The 22,492-nt window shown below is 37.0% G+C and overlaps 2 protein-coding genes and 2 long non-coding RNA genes across 4 annotated transcripts; 1 reads left to right on the forward strand and 3 right to left on the reverse strand.

The window, feature by feature from the left end:
• Nucleotides 1–245: 245 nt before the first annotated feature.
• On the reverse strand, nt 246–4,014 carry LOC131026352 (copper chaperone for superoxide dismutase, chloroplastic/cytosolic). Its single transcript, XM_057956214.1, has 6 exons — nt 3,668–4,014; nt 3,518–3,544; nt 1,875–1,947; nt 1,642–1,776; nt 964–1,181; nt 246–692 (listed from the first exon to the last, which is right to left on the reverse strand). Exons 1-6 carry the CDS (start codon nt 3,941–3,943, stop codon nt 429–431), a joined length of 993 nt encoding a protein of 330 aa, XP_057812197.1. The 5' UTR covers nt 3,944–4,014; the 3' UTR covers nt 246–428.
• A 7,400-nt stretch (nt 4,015–11,414) lies between these two features.
• Nucleotides 11,415–11,711, reverse strand: LOC130984982 (uncharacterized). Its single transcript, XR_009088848.1, has 2 exons — nt 11,654–11,711; nt 11,415–11,573 (listed from the first exon to the last, which is right to left on the reverse strand). It is a non-coding gene; the product is annotated as an uncharacterized LOC130984982 (long non-coding RNA).
• Nucleotides 11,712–15,336: 3,625 nt separating this feature from the next.
• Nucleotides 15,337–17,350, reverse strand: LOC131026642 (uncharacterized). Its single transcript, XR_009102364.1, has 5 exons — nt 16,838–17,350; nt 16,667–16,738; nt 15,904–16,014; nt 15,458–15,551; nt 15,337–15,376 (listed from the first exon to the last, which is right to left on the reverse strand). It is a non-coding gene; the product is annotated as an uncharacterized LOC131026642 (long non-coding RNA).
• A 2,509-nt stretch (nt 17,351–19,859) lies between these two features.
• LOC131026088 (subtilisin-like protease) lies at nt 19,860–22,348 on the forward strand. Its single transcript, XM_057955865.1, is given in 2 exon segments — nt 19,860–21,202; nt 21,205–22,348. Coding segments are annotated over 2 exon segments (2,256 nt in total). The 5' UTR covers nt 19,860–19,866; the 3' UTR covers nt 22,125–22,348.
• Nucleotides 22,349–22,492: the final 144 nt, after the last annotated feature.

The raw sequence follows: 22,492 nt of genomic DNA on the forward strand, positions 1-22,492 counted from the left end.
CAAATAGAAAAATACTAAAAAATATAAATAAATCGTAAACCAAACGCACCAAACCGTATTAATACAGTTTGATTTGGTTTTGGCACCAAACTGCACCAAACAAAATCACGAACACCCCTAAATAAAACATTAATAATGAAACATACTAATATAATAATTGAGACATTACTAATATATTAATAATGAAACATACTTATATAATAAAAGATACAAAAGCACGGATACACTCGACATGCGACAACATCTTGCAATCTTGAAGTTACCAACATCATTTATTAAAGTTTACATCTTTAGACATAGTACAATATATGGAGTTGTTGCTGTTAAAATGATGATGCTCACTCTATCTAATCGTTCTTTTTTTAAAAGACTTCTCTATGAACACAGGGTACATTATAAGTAGAGCACGAAAGCACATGAATTGGGTCTTAAAATTTGCTGCTGACAAAATCTGCATTGGTTGCTTCCCAGATAGTTGTGCCATCACAAGTGCAAAGCTTTTTGTAGTTCTCGCCAACTCCAGCGCTTCTAGCAACCACTGCAGCTGCAATACCCTCGTCTGATCTATCTTCACTTCCATATACCGCTATGGATCGTCCAATAACATCACCCACTCTTAGCTTCTCCTTCACCCCAGAATAGAACGCCTCACCTTTTTCATCTACTTCCAGTGTTCCCAGGTCACCCACTGCCTGAAACACCATAGCTCTTCGGTTAAATAAACACATGAAACCAAAGAATTAAATACCATGATCCGAAAGATTAGTAGCAAAATCACAAGGGTCCTCGACCCCACCCTATATATAGCCACTGTTGGAAGTATCACTTATAAACTTAAAAGAGAAAAGTAAATAAATCGTGTCAAAATATGAAATATTAATCTAATGGGTTCATTAAATGATTCAAGGGACCAAGGAAATCGGCCATAACATTGACAGAACGGACCAGGAAAATTATACCAACCTCTTTTTCATCCTTCAAGGGATTAAAGACTTTGCCAGTGCTTGCAGCACCCTTTGTTAGATCACCAAATTGATTGATCGACCAACCATGCTTTCCCGGGGGCAAACCACTGAAGTTGGCTTCTATCCTAGCCAGTTCCATATTAACTTGGGCTAAGCGGACAACACCGTATATAGATGGACCTTTAAATTCAGCAACAGCAGCCGATACTAGAAAATCTGCACCATAATACTTATATAACCCTTTCCAACTCAGAAAAATATTTTCCCCCAAGTTAAACTATATTTTCAGGAGACGAAATTAGGGAAATTGCTTCAAGTCAAATTTTATTCAGACATATCACAGTAAATTCCGTTAGAAAATTATCATTATATCAAAGGATCACTCCTTGAGTCTTAGGGCATCCACTATGGTGCTACCCCATAGTGGGTGCTCTTATGATATCTTAAATAAAACTTAATGTATATACCACGAGCATTTTTGTTTGGTAAAACCTTTTTATTTCCGAAGTCATGAAGATTGTAAAAAAGGGACCAAAATAGAGAACTTTCAGATGAACCAGAACTCTGGAGAGCTGAAGCATGAATGTTATTCATTGGAGACAAAGACTTCCACAACCATGTAACAAATTATCTAGAGAGAGAGAGAGAGGACAACGAGCTGAATTTTAATGCTTACCATCTGGTAGACCTTGTCCAATTAATCTGGCCTTCCGTCCAGTCTGGTCCAATGCTTCAGTCAAGATCTTCACAGGTGAATTTCCAAGAACCCTTACAACTTGATTGGTTAAGTCCACATCAACTTTTTTAACACCTAAAATGTTGAGCAATGAGCAAGAATTGTCAAATTGTAGAATGAAACTACCTAAGAGTAACTGGCTATAACAGCAGTTTACTTTCTTAGATCCTCACCATCAACAGTCTGCAACTTATTCCTGACTGAATTAACACAGCCCTCACATTTCATATCCACCATAAATTCAGTCTGTCCAGACATGCTAACAGTAAGACTTTGCAATACATTATCAAAATACCAATAGTTGCCAGATGGTTTGGTTCAAACATATTTTCAATCCTAAACTAGTCATTAGAAATTCATAAAGAACCAAATCATAATGATAAATGAGGTAAACTGAAAGGACAGTACATCAGTACCACAAAAGAAGATACAGTAATGAAAGTAACCAATGATAAGTAAATGCAAAATGACCAGTCCTTAACCCAATGCCAAGAAAAAAGAAATTTTTGGTTGTTCCTATTTTTGTGTGGAGGATGAGTGGAAGACAAGATAAAGATTCATGGGTGAATCTTTGACCCAGTGGCCAGTTCTTGATTGTTCCTATTTTCAATTTCATGAGAACTTTTTCTCTACTTCGTTTATTCGTTTTATCAGGTGCAAAAAACATGGGAATGGCCTGTTTTCATCCTTGAAATGCAGTCTATAAAAGGCATTCCGAAGATTATTTAAACTTACAAACGACTAAGAGATAGACATATAAGACAGAACTAAGCTGATCAAGCAGTCTGTGTCTTTTCTATTAAAGCTGTTTTGTCCCAAAATTCACATTAACATTTACAATCATCTTTGTACAAGTTTCTCTCCTTAGGATTTGTAGCCCTCAAATTATTACACTTTCTACTTAAATTCATTACAAAAAACAAAAATTGTTAACATCTCAAATAAATAAATACATGCACCGCACGGATGAAATACTATTGGAAGTTAAGATGCCATGCACATATTTTCAGTACTGTGTATAACATACGTAGACATAGATGAACACAGAAAATAAACTGAAAATAATTCTAAGAAAATAATTTCCGCGTTTCTTAGATTACTCAAAACTAAGATCTGAGGAGAGAAATAAGTGTCATGAGTTTGTCCTTATCTCCTTGTGAGATTTGTGCCAGTGCCCCCATTAACCCTCTTTTGTGCACCCCCTCCATATTTGAAAATCCAAGTCAAATTAGAAATATTTCATTCACAGGATACCACCACCACCCACCAACCTGAAAAAAGAAGATGCCCAACATGTCCGACTCTATGTCAAATGCAAGTAGTCATTGTTGTGGCTCTCAACAAAGCTGTGATTCTAGTAACATCTGTAGATTACTACTAAAATTTTCCTTCACCACTGTTTACCATTTTAAGCTTATTATCTCAAAAGAATTTACTCAACTCAACAGCTTATGGACATGTCACAAATTCCAGTTGTGATAAGCTTTCAGAAAGAAAAAATATATATATATTCTAAAGAATAAATTAATACAGAAATCAACTTTACTTACTGAAATTCTATAGCTTGAATTCCATGCTGACAAATCAAGAAATATCCACAATGTCTTCTATCATTCATGAATTTTTTTTACTTTTCTTAGTCGTAAGAGGCTTATGAACTGCCAAATTTACAACTCAAGTATATACTGGTGGTCGTCAAGATAATTTCCCTAAACTTTCTCACTAAAACAGCAAATACATGATTTAACCGAACCCCCATGGCAACAGCAACAAATTAATCATATCTAAGATAGAGAGACAATTAAGAAAAACTAACCAGCAATTCCGGCAACACGGCACCATTCTGCGTACCAAATTCGAGAAAACATCCCAAAAAATCAAGTCGACGGTCAAAATAAATAAATTTCAAATTGCAATTCAAAATCAAACAATCTCAAATCAGAAAAAGTAAATAAATAATTATCACCTGCGTCGATTGTTCGGGATCCATTTCGACAGAAACAGAAGGCAGGTTCGTTACAGCTTGCAGGAGGCCCGATTTTTTGGGTCCGCAAATCGGGTTGGCAGACAGATTGAGCGACCCGAAAAATGGGTTTTTGGATACCCCTTTGAAAGAAGTGGAAGACTGTGAAGATGAAGGAGAGGATGCGACTGAAGGGATAGCGAAGACGGCTGGAATTGCAACTGTGGCTGCTGCTACGGCTGTAGTTGTTGTGGCGACTACTGACCTCAAAAATGCCATTTTTCTTTCCCCTTTATGACAGCTGATGCTGCCTATTTCTTTAGTCTCCCGCAACTTCTACAGTTCTACTTCTAGAAAAATCCGAATTTGTATTAACCCACAGCAGCTTTGCTTTCATTTTATTTCTAGCCGTCTAAATTTAATAGGTCATATTTCCTTATTTGGATGTTTCATTTTCATTATCACTATAAAATAAAAGATCAATACATAATAAATATTTCCACATAATTTATTATTTATATCAAATCTCAACATAATTAATTATTTATATCAAATATCATTCTAGCTCATAGATAGTTATCTCTTACTACTTTTTAGACAAATACTATATTCTCAAAAAAAATTACTTCCATCTCCTATTTTATTACTCGTTTCGTCCTATTACAAATGTCTCATTACTTTTGGGTACAGAAATTAAGAAATGCGTAATTAGTAAATAAAATAGATTGATAGAAATTATTTAAATACTAGTATTAGATATAGAAAGAGAATATGTTGTCAAAAAAAGAATGAGACATTTGTAATGGGGACATCCCATTATATAAAGTGAGACATTTGTAATGGTAGAGAGTGAAAATAAACTATTTATTTCTTAATATTCGTGTCCCAAGCCTTGTGGCGTATAGAATTGAAGTCTTTTATAATTATTAATTTAATTTATTAATATTAAAATTTAAATTTAGTATTACAAAAATGCATCAATCAATTAACACCAGTTTATACATAACAATTTCAATATAAAATTGTACTTCATTCGTCTCATCGATAATATGACACATCAAAAGGCAAAAATGCATGTTTATCAATCCCTAATTTAAACAAAATAAAATTCCTCCAAATTCTTACGATTGTAAACATAATGTAAATAACTATTTAAGATAAATAATCTCTATTTAAAATAATCATAAATAAATTTAATCCAATCATTTAATTAATAAGATATCACAAGAAACAACATATAATTACCTCAACTTAATTCTTAACAGTGCAACAATTGAAACAATCACCCAACCAAAAGGTTACTACTACAGTAGGAAGAATTATCAATTTCAATATAGGGAGAAAGACACAACTAACCAAAAGCATATAGTTTGAGACTTTGATAGCCACCATTTTTAAACTATGACTTTAGGGGTCAAAATGCTATTAAAAGACAAAGCTACCCTTACTGATTAGTTAATAAAAATAAAGGAAAATTGAAATAACATTTGTCCTAAAATAATTGTAATAAAACAAAATAAAAAATGAAAGTTTGACTTACAATTTTAAGAAAAAAAACTGACGGCCGTTCTTCCAAAACCTTTCTTCTTCCCCATTTCAAAACCATCCAACTTCTTCCCCATTTTCTTCAAAATTGCCGTCCGTCACCTTCCACTCTCGCCATCTATTCTCTGCTCCACGATTCTTCACGGCGACCGTCGACTTCCGTTCTCGGCGATTCTTCACGGCGCAACCTCCCGCGCCTCTTCTCCACGACGACTCCAGCGGGCGGCGCTTAGGGCCGAGACAGAGCTCCAGCGGCGACGGCGATAGAGCTTCAGCGGCGGCGGCGCTTAGTCCCACCAACCAAGTTGTGACTTCTGTTGCTTTCGCCTCCGCCATTGTTGCGTTTGGTCCAACCTCAGCGCTGCGCAGCTGCAGACGAAGCTTCAAACCCTCGATCTCGCCTTCCCTCTGCCGGAGATCCGCGGCGTACTTCTCTCGCATCAAATTCGCCTCGCTCTGCTTCTCTTGGAAGGCGGACTCGACCGCCCTCTGCTCTTCTCGGAGAGAAGAGATCGTCGACTGCATCTCCGACATCTTGGCGCTGAGCTCCGCCTTCCGAGACCCGAGGCTCGCTATCTTCGTCTTCATCTCCTCCGCCTTCCTCTTCGCCTCCACCACTACGTAGGAGTTGCTCCATTTCCTTATGCTGTTGCTGCTGTGCATGTGCCCATGAGCACCCTTCATGCTTCCCCCATTCTCTCTCTACTCTCTCTCTCTCTAGAAGAGTGGTGGAGAGATAAATAATGAAGGGCAGCAGCTCACATAATTAATGCATGTTGCTTCTCATGTCAAAAAGGCCTTCACCATCATGATTACCTCACAAAAGATGAAGAAATTGCAGTACATTTATTATTTCAAACGATTAACAGATTCAATCATTAAAACCAACAACAGTCAAATCTTCAAAGAGGGGGAGTAAAATCCAATCTTGAGCAATGCAACTTCTCCACACACATAGCCATGTATGAGATGAAAATCCTAGCAAATTAGAACTTTAGAAGAGACTTACCATTTAATAAGCATTGCAAAAGTGAGCTCGAAAAGAGTAATCACAGAGCTAAGAACCCAATAAGTTAGCCATTGTTGATCTAAAAAACTAACTTCATCTCAATTGCCCTAATCGACGCATATCCGATCAAGAGCTTAAAGCCCATAAATTAATCAGCACAATGGGAAACAAACCACTCTCTAAAATATAAGGAAAAGGTTAAACCACAGAAAGAAAAATAAACAAAAAGAACAAGAAGAAAAAGAAGAGGCATAGCCCAACTTGCAGAGAGGCAGATAGACGAGACTGAGAAGAGGGGCGTCGGCGAGTAGGGGCTGCGGTGAACAGGGGCGACGGGGGAGAAGAGCTGAAGGAGACCGCAGCGGGAGAGGGCGGCGTGGGAAGGAGGCTGCGGTGAAGGGCGGTGGGGGAGGGCGGCGTGGCAGACGTGGGCGCCAGTGGTGGGCGGTGTGGGGGATGATAGGCTTAATTGAAATGAAATACGTTAGTAGAGCCTCTATGATTCATTTTTGGCGGGGGATAGGATGGTACCTCTAATTAATTTAGAGATAGGGCTATTTCATAATTAAAAAAAAAATTATTTCATTTTTGGATATTTCAGTTAATAATATTAGTAAAAAATGTATTTTTTAAAATATAATATTAATAATTTTTTTGTAATACTATTTTTCAAATTTCATTATTTAAATTCTTAAGATTAGAAATAGATCTTTTATTATATTTACTATTTAAAGTTATAATATTAATTACTTTTAAGCAAAATTCTTTAATTTTATTTATTTAAATAGTAAATTATTTTTTACAATTTAAAATAAAAATATTAATCATTTTAATTTTTTAAAATAATAAGCTAAATGGCATTAAATTTTCACTACATTTTTTAACAATTAATAGACTACAAAGGTAAACACTGTAGTCAAAACTCGCATATACACTACAGTTTGACTACAATCGTAGTAACAAACAACCTACATACACTACAATATTTAGAGCAATTGTAGACAAAAGTGAAGATACATACCATATACTACGCTTTAAAAAACAACTGCAGTAAAAACTTTATAAAGAACAAAGAATACACTACGATAGTTCATAAATTGTAGAGACAAACTTCAAAAAGACGCTCATACACTACGGTTTTATGGGAAACGTAGTAATAGACTACTATAGACTACGCTGGTGACTACGGTTTGTTCGTCACCGTAGTCTAAAATTAGAAAAGGGCGCTCATACACTACAGTTCATCAAACACATTGGACATATATCGCATGAGAGTTAAGTATACTAAGAGTACGTATTAGAGTGCATATAATAGCATCGTAGTAATTGAGACGTGTTTGATTAAAAACAAATATTCGATTTGATGTGTTAACCCTTGAATTTAACATAGGAGATTAAAAATCTAAATTTCCGATGCCCGAAGTCCTTCAAATCGGGAAAATAGTAAGAGTTCTACGGTGCACAATGACAGTGCACAACTACGTACACAATGAATCGGGGAATACACAGTCAACCACAAACGGGGCACGTTTTAGTAATTCATATGCAATTAAGTGAAATTAAGTATGCAATTTCAATTAATAGACATTATATTCATTAAAAATGAGTCAATAGTGTTCAATTCCATTACCCCTCAAACACATTGGACATATATCGCATGAGAGTTAAGTATACTAAGAGTACGTGTTAGAGTGCATATAATAGCATCGTAGTAATTGAGACGTGTTTGATTAAAAACAAGTATTCGATTTGATGTGTTAACCCATGAATTTAACATAGGAGATTAAAAATCCAAATTTCCGATGCTCGAAGTCCTTCAAATCGGAAAAATAGTAAGAGTTCTACGGTGCACAATGACAGTGCACAACTACGTACACAGTGAATCGGGAAATACACAGTCAACCACAAACGGGGCATGTTTTAGTAATTCATATGCAATTAAGTGAAATTAAGTATGCAATTTCAATTAATAGACATTATATTCAATAAAAATGAGTCAACAGTGTTCAATTCCATTACCCCCTCAAACACATTGGACATATATCGCATGAGAGTTAAGTATACTAAGAGTACGTGTTAGAGTGCATATAATAGCATCGTAGTAATTGAGACGTGTTTGATTAAAAACAAATATTCGATTTGATGTGTTAACCCTTGAATTTAACATAGGAGATTAAAAATCTAAATTTCCGATGCCCGAAGTCCTTCAAATCGGGAAAATAGTAAGAGTTCTACGGTGCACAATGACAGTGCACAACTACGTACACAGTGAATCGGGAAATACACAGTCAACCACAAACGGGGCATGTTTTAGTAATTCATATGCAATTAAGTGAAATTAAGTATGCAATTTCAATTAATAGACATTATATTCAATAAAAATGAGTCAATAGTGTTCAATTCCATTACCCCCTCAAACACATTGGACATATATCGCATGAGAGTTAAGTATACTAAGAGTACGTGTTAGAGTGCATATAATAGCATCGTAGTAATTGAGACGTGTTTGATTAAAAACAAATATTCGATTTGATGTGTTAACCCTTGAATTTAACATAGGAGATTAAAAATCCAAATTTCCGATGCCCGAAGTCCTTCAAATCGGGAAAATAATAAGAGTTCTACGGTGCACGATGACAGTGCACAACTACGTACACAGTTTAACAACTACGTACACAGTCGGCCACAAACGGGGCATGTTTTAGTAATTCCTATGCAATTAAGTGAAATTAAGTATGCAATTTCAATTAATAGGCATTATATTCAATAAAAATGAGTCAATAATGTTCAATTCCATTACCCCCTCAAACATATTGGACATATATCGCATGAGAGTTAAGTATACTAAGAGTACGTGTTAGAGTACATATGATAGCATCGTAGTAATTGATACGTGTTTGATAAATAACAAGTATTCAATTTGATGTGTTAACCCTTGAATTTGACATAAGAGATTAAAAATCCAAATTTCCGATGCCCCATGTTCTTCAAATCGGGAAAATAGCAAGAGTTCTACGGTGCACGATGACAGTGCACAACTACGTACACAGTTTAACAACTACGTACACAGTCGGCCACAAACGGGGCATGTTTTAGTAATTCCTATGCAATTAAGTGAAATTAATAGGCATTATATTCAATAAAAATGAGTCAATAGTGTTCAATTCCATTACCCCGGCCCTCAAACATATTGGACATATATCGCATGAGAGTTAAGTATACTAAGAGTACGTGTTAGAGTACATATGATAGCATCGTAGTAATTGATATGTGTTTGATAAAAAACAAGTATTCCATTTGATATGTTAACCCTTGAATTTGACATAGGAGATTAAAAATCCAAATTTCCGATGCCCCATGTCCTTCAAATCGGGAAAATAGCAAGAGTTCTACGGTGCACGATGACAGTGCACAACTACGTACACAGTCGACCACAAACGGGGCATGTTTTAGTAATTCCTATGCAATTAAGTGAAATTAAGTATGCAATTTCAATTAATAGGCATTATATTCAATAAAAATGAGTCAATAGTGTTCAATTCCATTACCCCTCAAACATATTGGACATATATCGCATGAGAGTTAAGTATACTAAGAGTACGTGTTAGAGTACATATGATAGCATCGTAGTAATTGATACGTGTTTGATAAAAAACAAGTATTCCATTTGATGTGTTAACCCTTGAATTTGACATAGGAGATTAAAAATCTAAATTTCCGATGCCCCATGTCCTTCAAATCGGGAAAATAGCAAGAGTTCTACGGTGCACGATGACAGTGCACAACTACGTACACAGTTTAACAACTACGTACACAGTCGGCCACAAACGGGGCATGTTTTAGTAATTCTTATGCAATTAAGTGAAATTAAGTATGCAATTTCAATTAATAGGCATTATATTCAATAAAAATGAGCTTAATTAATCACTTAAATTATACAATTTAACTTAATTAATAAAAAAATAAATAATATACTTGATTAGTCACTTAATTAACTAGCTAATTTAACAAAATTAAATATTTATTAATTTTTAATAATAAATTATTAAGATTTTTACGAGCTTGTAATTCAAATAATTTGTTAATGAATATATTAACAAAATCAAATAATAATTAATTAACAAATTCAAATAATTAATAACAAATTCAAATAATTAATAACAATGCACAACATTTTTTTTTTATTGTGGATGGAACTGTGTTTCTAACTGTGTAGTTAAGAACAGTTGAGCTCCCAACTGTGTAGCTAAGAACACATTCATAGCTCCCAAACTGTGTCCTCAAAATCAACCATTTATTTTATATTTTTCACACTCAATGTGGTCTTAGACGTGAATAAACTAATTTTTTTCATTACAAAACAACAAATCATGGATTTGATATCAATATATTTTAAACTGTGTCATTTACAAATACAACTGTGTTCTGCAAAATTACTGTTCACCGCTCACTAAAATCGAAAAATAAGACATACAATTGATACATTTGCCATGAATTTAACATACATACCTAAATACAATCAGAATGCCCAAAGAATTTCGTCCGACCCAAGTGTTTTCAAATAACAAAATCCCTATTTTTTTGGGGAAAATTTTCGTGGGTTTCCACCAAAAAAGAAAAGAATGAGGAAGAAGAACACAAATCCACTTTTCATCCATTTCTTCACCAACCTACCTTACATTAGCATTTATTATCACATTAATTTAGCTGTACGAACCATCTTAACCTACGAAAATCAAAGATACGATAAAGAATAAGATCGGCAGTTTCATTAATGGAAGCCATGGAAAGAGTAATGGAAGCCATGGAAAGAGAGAGAGAGAAGATGAAGAGGGGTGGGTGAGGAGTAACTTTTGCTGAGTTGGCAGTTGGAGGTGGGTGAGGAGTAAATTCAATTTTTCTTTATTTTTATTTAGCAATTAGTAAGGGTGAGATTGTCTTTTCATTCCATTTTGACCCCCAAAGTCATTCTTTAAAAGTGATGGCTACCAAAGTCATAAACTATATGCTTTTGGCTACAAGTGTCTATTGTCACTTCAATATACACCAAACAACAAAATTACACAGGGAGTAAAAGCAACAGAAACACACACATACATACACACACAAAATTTGGATACTCCAACCAAGCCAAATATTACCTATGCAAGCGTCAACTCAAATGATGAGTGATCTTTAAAGACAAACAAATTGTAGAACATGAATCAAAATAAGGGACAAAATGACTCAATAGGCTGAACAATACTTGTGCAGCCTCTAATGAGCTTCATCTAATATGATGATAGAATATTGTTCAGCTCCAAGTAGGCAAGACTTATACGCAAGATAACTCCATCGGTTAAGTATCTACACACACTTGTAAGGAAAAATGAATAAGAATGCTTTGTTCTTTCCAGAAACATAGTTTTCAATGTTTTTTATAAAAAGGAGTTTACTTAATAATCGTCTTCTTGTCCCCTACCCCTGCGGTAACAACGACTGCGATCATAGCCCCCATTAGGGATGTCAATGGGTGGGTTTTACCCGGACCAGAACCATTAAAATTGTTACGGTTCCGGAACCAGAACCGACCCATTGCTTAATGGATCCACACCAGACCAGACCATTAAGTGAAAAATTAAATGGTGTGGGTAGGGTAATTACCCATGGGTATTATAAGACCCATAGACCCAATAATACCCATTACCAAACTTAAAAAAGCCCAAAAAAGACCAAAAAAGCCCATGGTCTCAACTCTCAAACTCTCAAATCTCAATTGGATCTGCACGCAGCCGCTTCACGCTCACTTCACCGGGTGAGACTCACCCCAATTCTTCCGCCGCCACTGCTCGCCTCCGTCGCCGCTGCTCGCCTTTGCCGCTGATTGGTGTCGCCTCGCCGCTGATTGTTGTCGCGCTCTTTGGAATTTGCTGCTCTCCGCCACGCCAGGAGTTCCTGCGCTCTCCGCCGCACGCCGCCGTGAAGCTGCTCCTGCACTCCTCAAGGTAAACCCTCAACCACAGCTAAGCTGTCATTCCCTTTGCCTCGAAAAATCTCTTCATTCCTTTTAAGTTATTTCATTGTTTTTCCCCAATTATGTACATTTCTCTTGCTATTTTCTGATTGATATTCTGCTTCTACTTTGTATAATGCATACGTTTTTCCCTGCTGAAGTTAACATACGAAGTTAGGATAATCTATTTGTCCGAATCTTAAGCTGCCTTTTGACGTGTTGGAGTATGTTCTATGGTTCTTATACGAACTTGTTGTTCTCATGATAATGATTGTTTATTTGTGCGTGGTTTACTCAATTCCCGTTTCCCTGAAGAAAATAACAGAAAATGAAAGCCAAGTAGAGAATTTCTTTTTCTTTTTGTGAGAATATTCTTGAATTAATGGATCTGAAATTTACAGCCAAATTCACTCATTCTGTTTGCTAAAATATTTAAATTCGGAGCATTAAAGTATGGTTCATTTTGAAAATACAAAGGGAGAGGTTTTAAGCAAAGTATTAAATAATAGCATGATACTATTGCATATTCTTCCAATAATGCAGCCTATCCTTTCCTTAAATGACATGAATTTTCTTTCTTCAGTATTAATTGTCTTCTTAGTTTGTCAGCTACCCCGTTGAGGTACCAAAACATAATGTTTGTCTCCATGGACCAGTCTGCATTTTCTACTTTTAGTTGTGCACTCGCTATTTAAATTTAAACGTGAGCCCCAACTGGAAGTGTATGTGCTGAATACCGTGTATTGTACTTTTCAGATGCTTGTGGATGATATTGTTGAAGATTCTCAATCTGCAACACATGTGGAAACTGACGCCATTGACAAATAACCTATGGGGCCTCCCACTACAACAACATCGAGGAAATGTAGTGCCAGGAAGAGAAAAGCTTCAGAGGTTTGGAATCATTTTACAAAAATTGAAACTAGTAAATGAGTGTTCAAAGATGCAAACTGCAATTATTGTGATAAAAAAATGAATTGGACTAGCACATCAGGGACTTCGAGCTTAGCGAAGCACCTTAGAGGCCCTTGCCCGAAATTCATTCTTGAAGATACTTCTACAAGTTGCTATAAAAGTCCTAGAAGTGAGTATAAGTTTGATCAGTTGAAAAGTAGAAGGGATTTGGCTGTGGCATGTTTTAAACACAATTATCCATTCAATATAGGTGAACATGATTATTTTGAAGTTTTTTTGAATGGTTTAAACCCTGATTTTAAGTTTCCTTCTAGGAATACCATTAGGGCTGATGTGATTGGTATTTTTGAGGAAGAGAAAATGAAGATTTACAGTTTATTAGATAATCTGAGCTGCAAAGTGTCTTTAACGACAAATATTTGGACTTCTGAGCATTCTAATAAAGCTTATTGTTGCATGACTGCTCATTTCATAGATGATTCTTGGGATTTGCACAAACAAATTCTTGCATTTAAGTTGCTTGAGTATCCACATGATGGGGATAAGTTGTTTAACTTCATGAAAGATAGGATCATAGAGTGGAATTTGGATAAGAAGTTGAGTTCATAGTATTAAATATGTGATATTTATTTAAAGTTGATCCAGTGGGAAAGAAGTGAGCATGAGTGTCTTAGGAAAATGTGTGATCCAATGAAGAAGAAATTTGATAAGTATTGGGAGGAGTGCAATTTGGTATTGGCTGTTGCAGTGGTATTTGATCCTAGATGTAAGAACCATATTGTTAAGTACCTCTACACACAGATTTATGGTGAGGATGCCGCTGTTCACTATATAAGTAGGGTTCAGAATCAATTGGAAGACCTTTATGTCTTTTATGGTGGAAGTGGCATACCATCGAGCATGGTTACTTCTACTAGCTCGTCAGTTGGGATATAGAGTAGTATTTGGAGCAGTTTCAATAAGTGGTATGTTGAATCTCATGCTTTATCTTTGCAGCAGTCAGAGTTGGAAATCTATCTCAATGAACCCATACATCCTCAAGATGAAAAGTTTGATATTTTGAAGTGGTGGAGCATTAATGCTAGTCGATTTCCTATTTTACAAAAGATAGCACGTGATATATTGGCCATTCCAGCTACCACAGTTGCCTCAGAGTCAACATTTAGTCTTGGTGGTCGTATCATAGACGAGGCTCGTTCTAAGTTGAGTCCGGATGCTGTTGAGGCATTAGTAGTTGCCAATGATTGGATTCCAACAATTAGAGAAAAAATGGTATGTATCATTTTTAATAGTATATCATTTTATACTTATTTATTTAAGTTATGATTTTATAATTTTTGTTGCATGTGTGATGTGTTTATAGTGCGGATTAGTACCGTTTCTCGCGATGAATCTTTATGTACACAAAGTGAAGGGGATGAAAATGAGTTGTGAAATGCTAATTGTAAGTAATGCTCACTTTTGTTAACTATTTTTTTTTTTGATAAGTTCAAGTTTTTATAGTTGTTATTCTTGAATTTGTGTAAATGCAGGAAACGAAGTATTTGAAAGATGAAAAAGATGCACTTTTGTTGTGGGCATGTAGCTGGGCAGAGGATGCTTCCATGGAACCTTGTTCTTTCACTAGTGCTAATTGAATTTGTTTGCAAATATTTGGACAATTTCACAATCTACCTCAGTTGATATGATAGGGAAGAGATACATAATTTCCTTATATTTTGCATGAATTCTGTTGAAATATATTTATTGCACTCTGATTTCAGTTAACAATATGTTACCATGTCTAAAGGATGTGATCACTTAAAATTTAGGTATTAGCAAGGCATTTATAAACAGAAGCCTTTACTTGAGGAGAAAATATTTTTGGGTGGGGAGAAAAAAATTAAAATTTTTTTTTGGGGGGGGGGGGGGGGGGTGGGGTTTGGGGAGAAATTAAAAAAAAATTGGGGGGGGGGGGGGGGGGGGGGGGCCGGGGGGGTGGGTGGGGTGGGGGGTGGGGGGTGAGGCCGTGGTGGGTCTGGGTCAGGCTGGTCAGTTGCAAAACGGGTCGGGCTGGACCCATAACAAACGGATCGGATTGGATCTGGACCCGTCAGGTTTAGGGTCTAAATGGGTCGGGTCTAGAACCAGAACCAGAACCGTTGCTTATAGCTCAACGGGTAATGAACGGTTCTGGTTCTGGTCCGGATAAAATCCACCCATTGACATCCCTAGCCCCCATCGTCAAACTCAGCAGGTGCATATCCATTCACTGAAATAAAATGCAACAGAAACAGTTACCGACATTCATCACAAAAAAAAAAAAAAAAAAAGTAGATGGGGCTGCACTCACTTCCCATCCATAAGAATCAAGTTGATTCTTCATAATGATGTTGGTCGAAAAAATTTGCATTGCTTGCTGCATATGCCACCAATCTCTTAAGCTCCTAGCTCAAAAAATAATAAAATTTAAGAAAAAGCTGCTGAAAATGAAAGAGATGAAAGAGAAGTAATGAATTGAAAGACTGCGGGAGAAGCAAGAAACAGTAGTCTTGAGAAGGAAGATAAACAATTGTTACACAAAAAATAGAGAAATAGAAGGTGAAGAAGGAAGCGGCCAAATCAAACAGAGAAAAAAAGAAGAAAAAGAAGAAGAAGAGAAACTGTTATCGCAAAAAACATTTCAAATATTATCTGGTATTAAAATCATGATGGTGTCAAATCAGACACATTTTCAGCTAGTCATTTAAACTTTAAATGTTAAGAAACCAGATACAAACTCTAGGAAAACATGTTTACCTCTGGGATTGGCTTCTGAAGTACTGATTTAGCGGCAACCATGACTTGCACAAAATCGTTACCTACAGTTCCAATTGTTGTGACACTTCTACCTATTGGGTAAGAGTTCACCTACAATACATGTGTAATATCAAATCAATAAATATTTTAGATGCAATAACCAATTTAATCCAGGGAAAACAATCTTTTCCAATTTATTTCAACTCAAAGGAGCCTTTATGCAAGTGAGAGATTATATAACACTACATTATTTGCATTGCTTGCTGCATATGCCACCAATCTCTTAAGTTTATAGCACAGAAAATAATAAAAATTTAAAGAGATGCAAGAAGCTGCTAAAAATGAAAAGGATGAAAGAGAAGCAATAAATTGAAGTACTGCAGGAGAAGCAAGAAAATGAAGGAAAGAGAAGCGAGAAGTTGTTTGTCTTGCAAAGAAAGATAAGCAGTTGTGGCAGAAAAAGTCTTATCAAATCAGAAGTACTGATTCAACACCAACAACCATGACTTGCCCAAAATTTTTACCTCCAGTTCCAATTATTGTGAAACCTCTAACTATTGGATAAGAGTTTACCTACAATATATGTGGTGTAATATCAAATCAATAAATATTAGATGCAACAACTAATTTAATCTAGAAAGACTACAACAAGAAAAGCTCACCAATACAGTAGAATCATCAGGCCTAGTGAAAAATAAAGAATCGCAAAGCTCATTTACATACAAAGGATGCCCACATGTAAAATCATCTCAACTTCCCTTACCAGTGAGAGAGTTAAAAAGATCTCAAACTCTCAGTACACCGAAAAGCTTATTGCTAAACTGGACCCAACTCCCTGCAGTCAAAAAGATAAATTAAATTAAATCAGAATTCTGTATAGAAAGTTTGAAGGCTATAGAACACAAGATATAATGAGAGGAAAAAGGAAAAATACCAATAATGTTGCTCATAGCTCTCAGAACAGGTCATAAGAACAATAAAATAAAGGTTAAGTACCAATTCTCTCCCCCCAACGTTGGCACCCTATCGCCTTTAACACCCCAAAGTCAGGTATGCCGCTGCTCGCTACCCTAACGTGCCAAAAGTGAAGCAAATTCTCCCCGCATTTGAACAGTGACTTAACTCCGTTCGAAATTAAAAAAAAATTAATAACTATGGCCCCAATTTTTTGCTGCTCTCAACCACCCCAATTTGTTGCCTCTTCTCGCCTACTATCACTCCAAGGGTGAAGATAGGCTTTTTCTCTATCTCTGTTCCGATGGAGCTCGCGGCTGGCGGCCGCACGAGGCGTGGCGAGGGCGCTGGAGCACCTCCACCGCCAGAGCGGGAGCAAGGTGGCGGCGCCTCACGACAACCTCAAGTCCTCGAACGTGTTGTTGGACGATTCTGTGGTAGATTCCGTGATGAGCGCTAAGCAGGAGGAATGATTTTCTGTTATTCCGTTAGCTCATGTTTGGTTGGATGTTTTTGGAGGTTGGAAAGGGATTCAACTAATTGAATTCATTACTTGTTGTTTGATTTGGTTAATAAGTTACCATTACCCTTACTTGAGGCTAATTCAATCACTCAATTTGTTATCCCTCAAAATAGAAGGGAAACAAAAGAAAGAGAATCTCTTACTATTGATTCATTTCTATTATTAAACCAAACACTTAATAAAAGTAATAGCTATTGTTATCATTCCACCCCTTTATTTGATTACATTGATTTTTCATTCTTCTAGTACTTGAACCAAATTATATTGTTTGGAGGCTATGTTTATAGGGTATGTAATTTGGGGTTATGAGTTATATGGTAAAATAGTAAATTTATAAATTTTTATTATTATTATCTTAGATATGAAGCTATACTGAGTAAAATAGGGGCTATGAATATAATTACTCTTTGGATAAATTTTCTCATTCGTTTTCCAACTCAATCGTTCACAGGCCCATTCGACCTTTTATTATTTTAGCTAATTTTTATTTTCTTTTCAATTATGATTTGTTTTTAGATCTATACATACTTCTTTTCGTGTTAATTTTATAAGACAAAATTCTCTTTCTTTCAAGAGCATTTGTGCAGCACTCATGTAGTCCCGGCCCATGGAACCCCAAATCACAAGAAAAGATGCCAATCACTTCCATCTATTTAATTATAATATTAATAACACAAGCCATGGTATGAAATGATAAATTATACAAGGCAAAATGATGATCTTAAATGAAAATTAATAATTTCCGAAATGGTCAAATTCACCAACTTTGTACCTATCTATAATCTATAATCTATAATATATTAAAAAAGGAGTTTTCAATTTGATTAGGGAGCTTAAAATTTGCCTTATAGTTTTGTTTTGGCATATTTTTTTTATCCTTTACAATAATTTAATTAGGGAGCTTAAAATTTGCCTTATAACTTCATTAGTTAATACCAATAAATTTCCTCCTCAAAAAAAAAAAAAATACCAATAAATTTTCAATATTAAATATTGACATATGTTAATATCATTAGGCAATAAAAGGTCCAACTCGAATTTCCTTTTCCGTTTTACCAATTTTATTGAATTTTGATAATAAAAAAAAGGGACACCTGAAAATTTTCATGACCAAAAAATCAAAAGAGAGACAGCATAATTAAATAAAAAATCGACAATGAGCAAGATATCTTTATTTAATTTTTTTATTAATTCAAAAGTCATGCAACAAATTTGAAATTGCATTGTAACACTATTGATATTCAATATATTTTGTGGTGAATTATTATCTATGTTCCGTAAGCGTGTATTACATATGAGATGGCACAGATTTAAGAAATGGTTGGTAGATAATGTGTTGACTGTAAATAAATGGTTGTGGTTAAAAAGAGAAAAAAGTGAGGTCATGTCCCGAAATAAAAGTGATACACTCTTCTGAGATAGGCGAAAATAGAATATGTGTTCTTACGGGACAGAGAGAACATATTTTTGTATCACCATTACAAATTCTATATGTAAATTTTGTAGTATTTTATTTGTATGTAAATTTTATAGTATTTCAATATACGTAATTTTTCATAAAAGACCATATATTAGTGGTTTTACATAATTTATTTTTTTAAGTTATAAATTTATTATGTCCGTGCATCGCACGGGAGTGCGTACTAGTACTATATTAAAAAGGGAGTTTTCAATTTGAAATCAATTTCAAATTAATTTTAAAATTGAGTGGTAATTTTATAGTTATAATAAAATTGAAGGTTTATGTTTAAACTATATATTTTTCTTTTTATTTTCATTTTCTTTAACTTCTTATTTGTTGTTATATTTCTTTTCAAAATTATGAAATTCGATTAATTATAAAATATTTAATATGCATATCAAATTAAAGATCACGATAAGAGCTTTAATATGATATATTTTATGAAAATATTTGATTTAAAATGTAAAAATTAAATTTGTTTAAATATTAAAGTTTTATAAATTTATCTCTCCTCTCTCATCTTTTTTGAATAAATATATATTCTTAATTCTTTTTAATTAGTAATTTATTTTGATTTTTTAACTTATTTTTTTGTCTTTGTTTTTCATAATATCAAATTTTATAATTATGAATTCTTTTTTATTTTTTTCAGCATTCAATTCAAATATATTCAATTAAAATGTTTTGCACGGGATGCAAATGCTAGTTTATTTGGAAATAGTGATTTTTGTATCCTGCAAGGCACATAAGAGGCTTGGGAGGCAGGACAGATATACCTTTAACATCTCAAATAATTCCAAACCTATAATCTAGAACTTGCAAATTTTCAAACTTTAAACATATATGAACACATACAAATCAACTTAAAAATAATCGATCTTTGGTTAATCCGGCCTCTCGTATGGATGTCCGGCGGAAAACGCAATATCATTGTATAAGCCAACAACTGATCAATTTATCTGTATGTGTACCTATATGTTTATATATATTGTTAATGGAAATGACTAATTCTTCAACAATAAACATGGCTAATAGCAACCTCAGATCAATCCCAAAAATGGTTCCGGTCGTGTGCATGTTCACCATCATCTCACTGTTTCTTTCTTTCCCGGTTATAGCTGACGAAATTTCAGCAAAGATTAGCTTAGAAACTTACATTGTCCGCGTAAACTCGCCGAAAGGCGGAGTTTTGGCTGATTCCGATGAACAGAAGAGCTGGTACCAGTCCTTCTTGCCGCAGGCCGAGGCGGGTTCCGACCGATTGGTTCACTCATATCGCCACGTGGCTAGCGGCTTCGCGGCGAAGCTCTCGCCGGAAGAAGTGAAAGAAATGGAGAAAATTGATGGCTTTGTTTCTGCAAGGCCTCAGAAAAGGTTTTCTCTGCACACAACTCACAGTCCTAATTTCTTGGGGCTGAACATGAACTTGGGCGTTTGGAACGCCACAAACTATGGTGAAGGTGTGATTATCGGAGTTTTGGACACCGGAATTACTCCAGGCCACCCCTCTTTTGATGGCGCGGATATGCCCCCGCCGCCTGCAAAGTGGAAGGGCAAGTGCGAATTCAACGGCACCGCGTGCAACAATAAGCTCATCGGCGCCAGGAATTTCATCAGCGGCACTTCAGGGCCGCCTGTCGATGATGAAGGCCACGGCACTCACACCGCAAGCACGGCCGCCGGAAACTTTGTCTCCGGAGCCAGCATTTTCGGGATGGCTAACGGCACGGCGGTAGGCATAGCGCCGCGAGCCCATCTGGCCATGTACAAAGTTTGCGCCCCCGATGGATGTGCCGAGACTGACATACTGGCGGCAATGGACGCCGCTATTGATGACGGTGTCGACGTGCTTTCTCTTTCTCTCGGTGGAGCTTCAGTTGATTTCTACGCCGACGGTATTGCTATCGGCGCTTTCGCAGCTACTCAAAAGGGGATTTTGGTGAGCGCTTCGGCCGGGAATGACGGGCCGATCAGCTCTACATTGGCGAACGAAGCTCCATGGATTCTCACAGTTGGTGCTAGCACCATCGACAGAAACATAGTGGCTACGGCGGTGCTAGGAAACTCGGCTAAATACGACGGCGAGTCACTCTTTCAGCCTAGCGATTTCCCATCCGATAAATTCCTGCCTCTGATCGACGCTGGGGCCAGCGGCAATGAGACCGCCGCGCTGTGCGGGCCCGGCGCGCTAGCGAACCTGGACGTGAAAGGCAAGGTCGTGCTCTGTCAGAGAGGCGGCGGGATCGCGCGGATCGACAAGGGGCAGACCGTAAAGGACGCCGGCGGCGCTGCCATGATTCTGATGAACGACGAGCTAAATGCCTACAGCACCATAGCCGATCCCCACGTCCTCCCGCCACGCACGTGAGCTTCGACGCCGGCGACAAGATCCGATCATACGCGAACTCAACGTCGTCCCCCACGGCTACCATCGCCTTCAAAGGAACCGTGATCGGGAACCCGCTGGCCCCCGCGTTGTCGTCCTTCTCCTCGCGAGGGCCGAGTTTGGCCAGCCCGGGGATCCTGAAGCCCGACATCATCGGCCCCGGCGTCAGCATCCTCGCGGCGTGGCCGGTGTCCGTCGACAACTACACGAACGAGGCAGCGCCCTTCAACATGATCTCGGGCACCTCGATGTCGTGCCCGCACCTCAGCGGCGTGGCGGCGCTGCTCAAGAGCGCGCACCCCGACTGGTCCCCCGCCGCGATCAAATCCGCAATCATGACAACCGCCACGCAGTCCAACCTAGGCGGCAAGCCCATAGTCGACCAGACGAACCTCCCCGCCGACATCTTCGCCACAGGCGCGGGCCACGTGAACCCGCGGAGCGCGAACGATCCGGGGCTTGTCTACGACCTGAAGCCGGAAGACTACATTCCATACCTGTGCGGTCTGAACTACACGGACGAGGAGGTGCAGGCGATCGTGCAGCAGGCGGTCTCCTGCGCGAACGTGACGAGCATAAGCCAAGGGCAGCTGAACTACCCGTCGTTGGTGGTGGAGCTTCTCACTGATTCTGCGTCGGCGACGTTCACGAGAACGGTGAAGAATGTGGGAGAGGCGAACTCGAGATATGAGGGTGTGATCGATTTTCACGGCCCTCTACCAATCGGCATAAGCACGGACGCTGAACTTTTGTTTGCGGAAGTGAATCAAACAAAGACGTATCAGATTAGCTTCTTCAGACATGGCGCTACCAATCTCACCTACGGTCAAGGATCACTGATTTGGCAGTCGACGAAGCGCGCTGTTAGAATCCCGATTTCCATCAAATTTGCGTGATCACAAGTGTCTTTTTTTCTTTATCACGTGCTACAATTAAGTACAGTGGTGATAACATCATTGTCATTGTGCGTGTTCATAGATCAGACAATAAAATGATTTGAAGTGGGTCAAAAAACCAAATAACTGGCCTTCATAATATTTCCTCTTTTCTTTGTTTTTTGGGTTGTTTTTGTCATTCCGTGGCGGCAAAAGAAGATTAATGTGCAATTTGATGGTTTCAATACGCCTCAAATATCTTTTCAAAAGAAGATGACACAAATTTTAACAATAGTTAATTATATATTTTATAAGTGAAAAATGAGTCCAACAGAAATAACAATTATAAAGATAATTATTAGTAAATTGTTTCCAAAATAGTTTAGAAA

This window comes from Salvia miltiorrhiza, chromosome 1 (genome assembly GCF_028751815.1).
Source record: "Salvia miltiorrhiza cultivar Shanhuang (shh) chromosome 1, IMPLAD_Smil_shh, whole genome shotgun sequence".
Lineage (NCBI taxonomy): Eukaryota > Viridiplantae > Streptophyta > Magnoliopsida > Lamiales > Lamiaceae > Salvia > Salvia miltiorrhiza.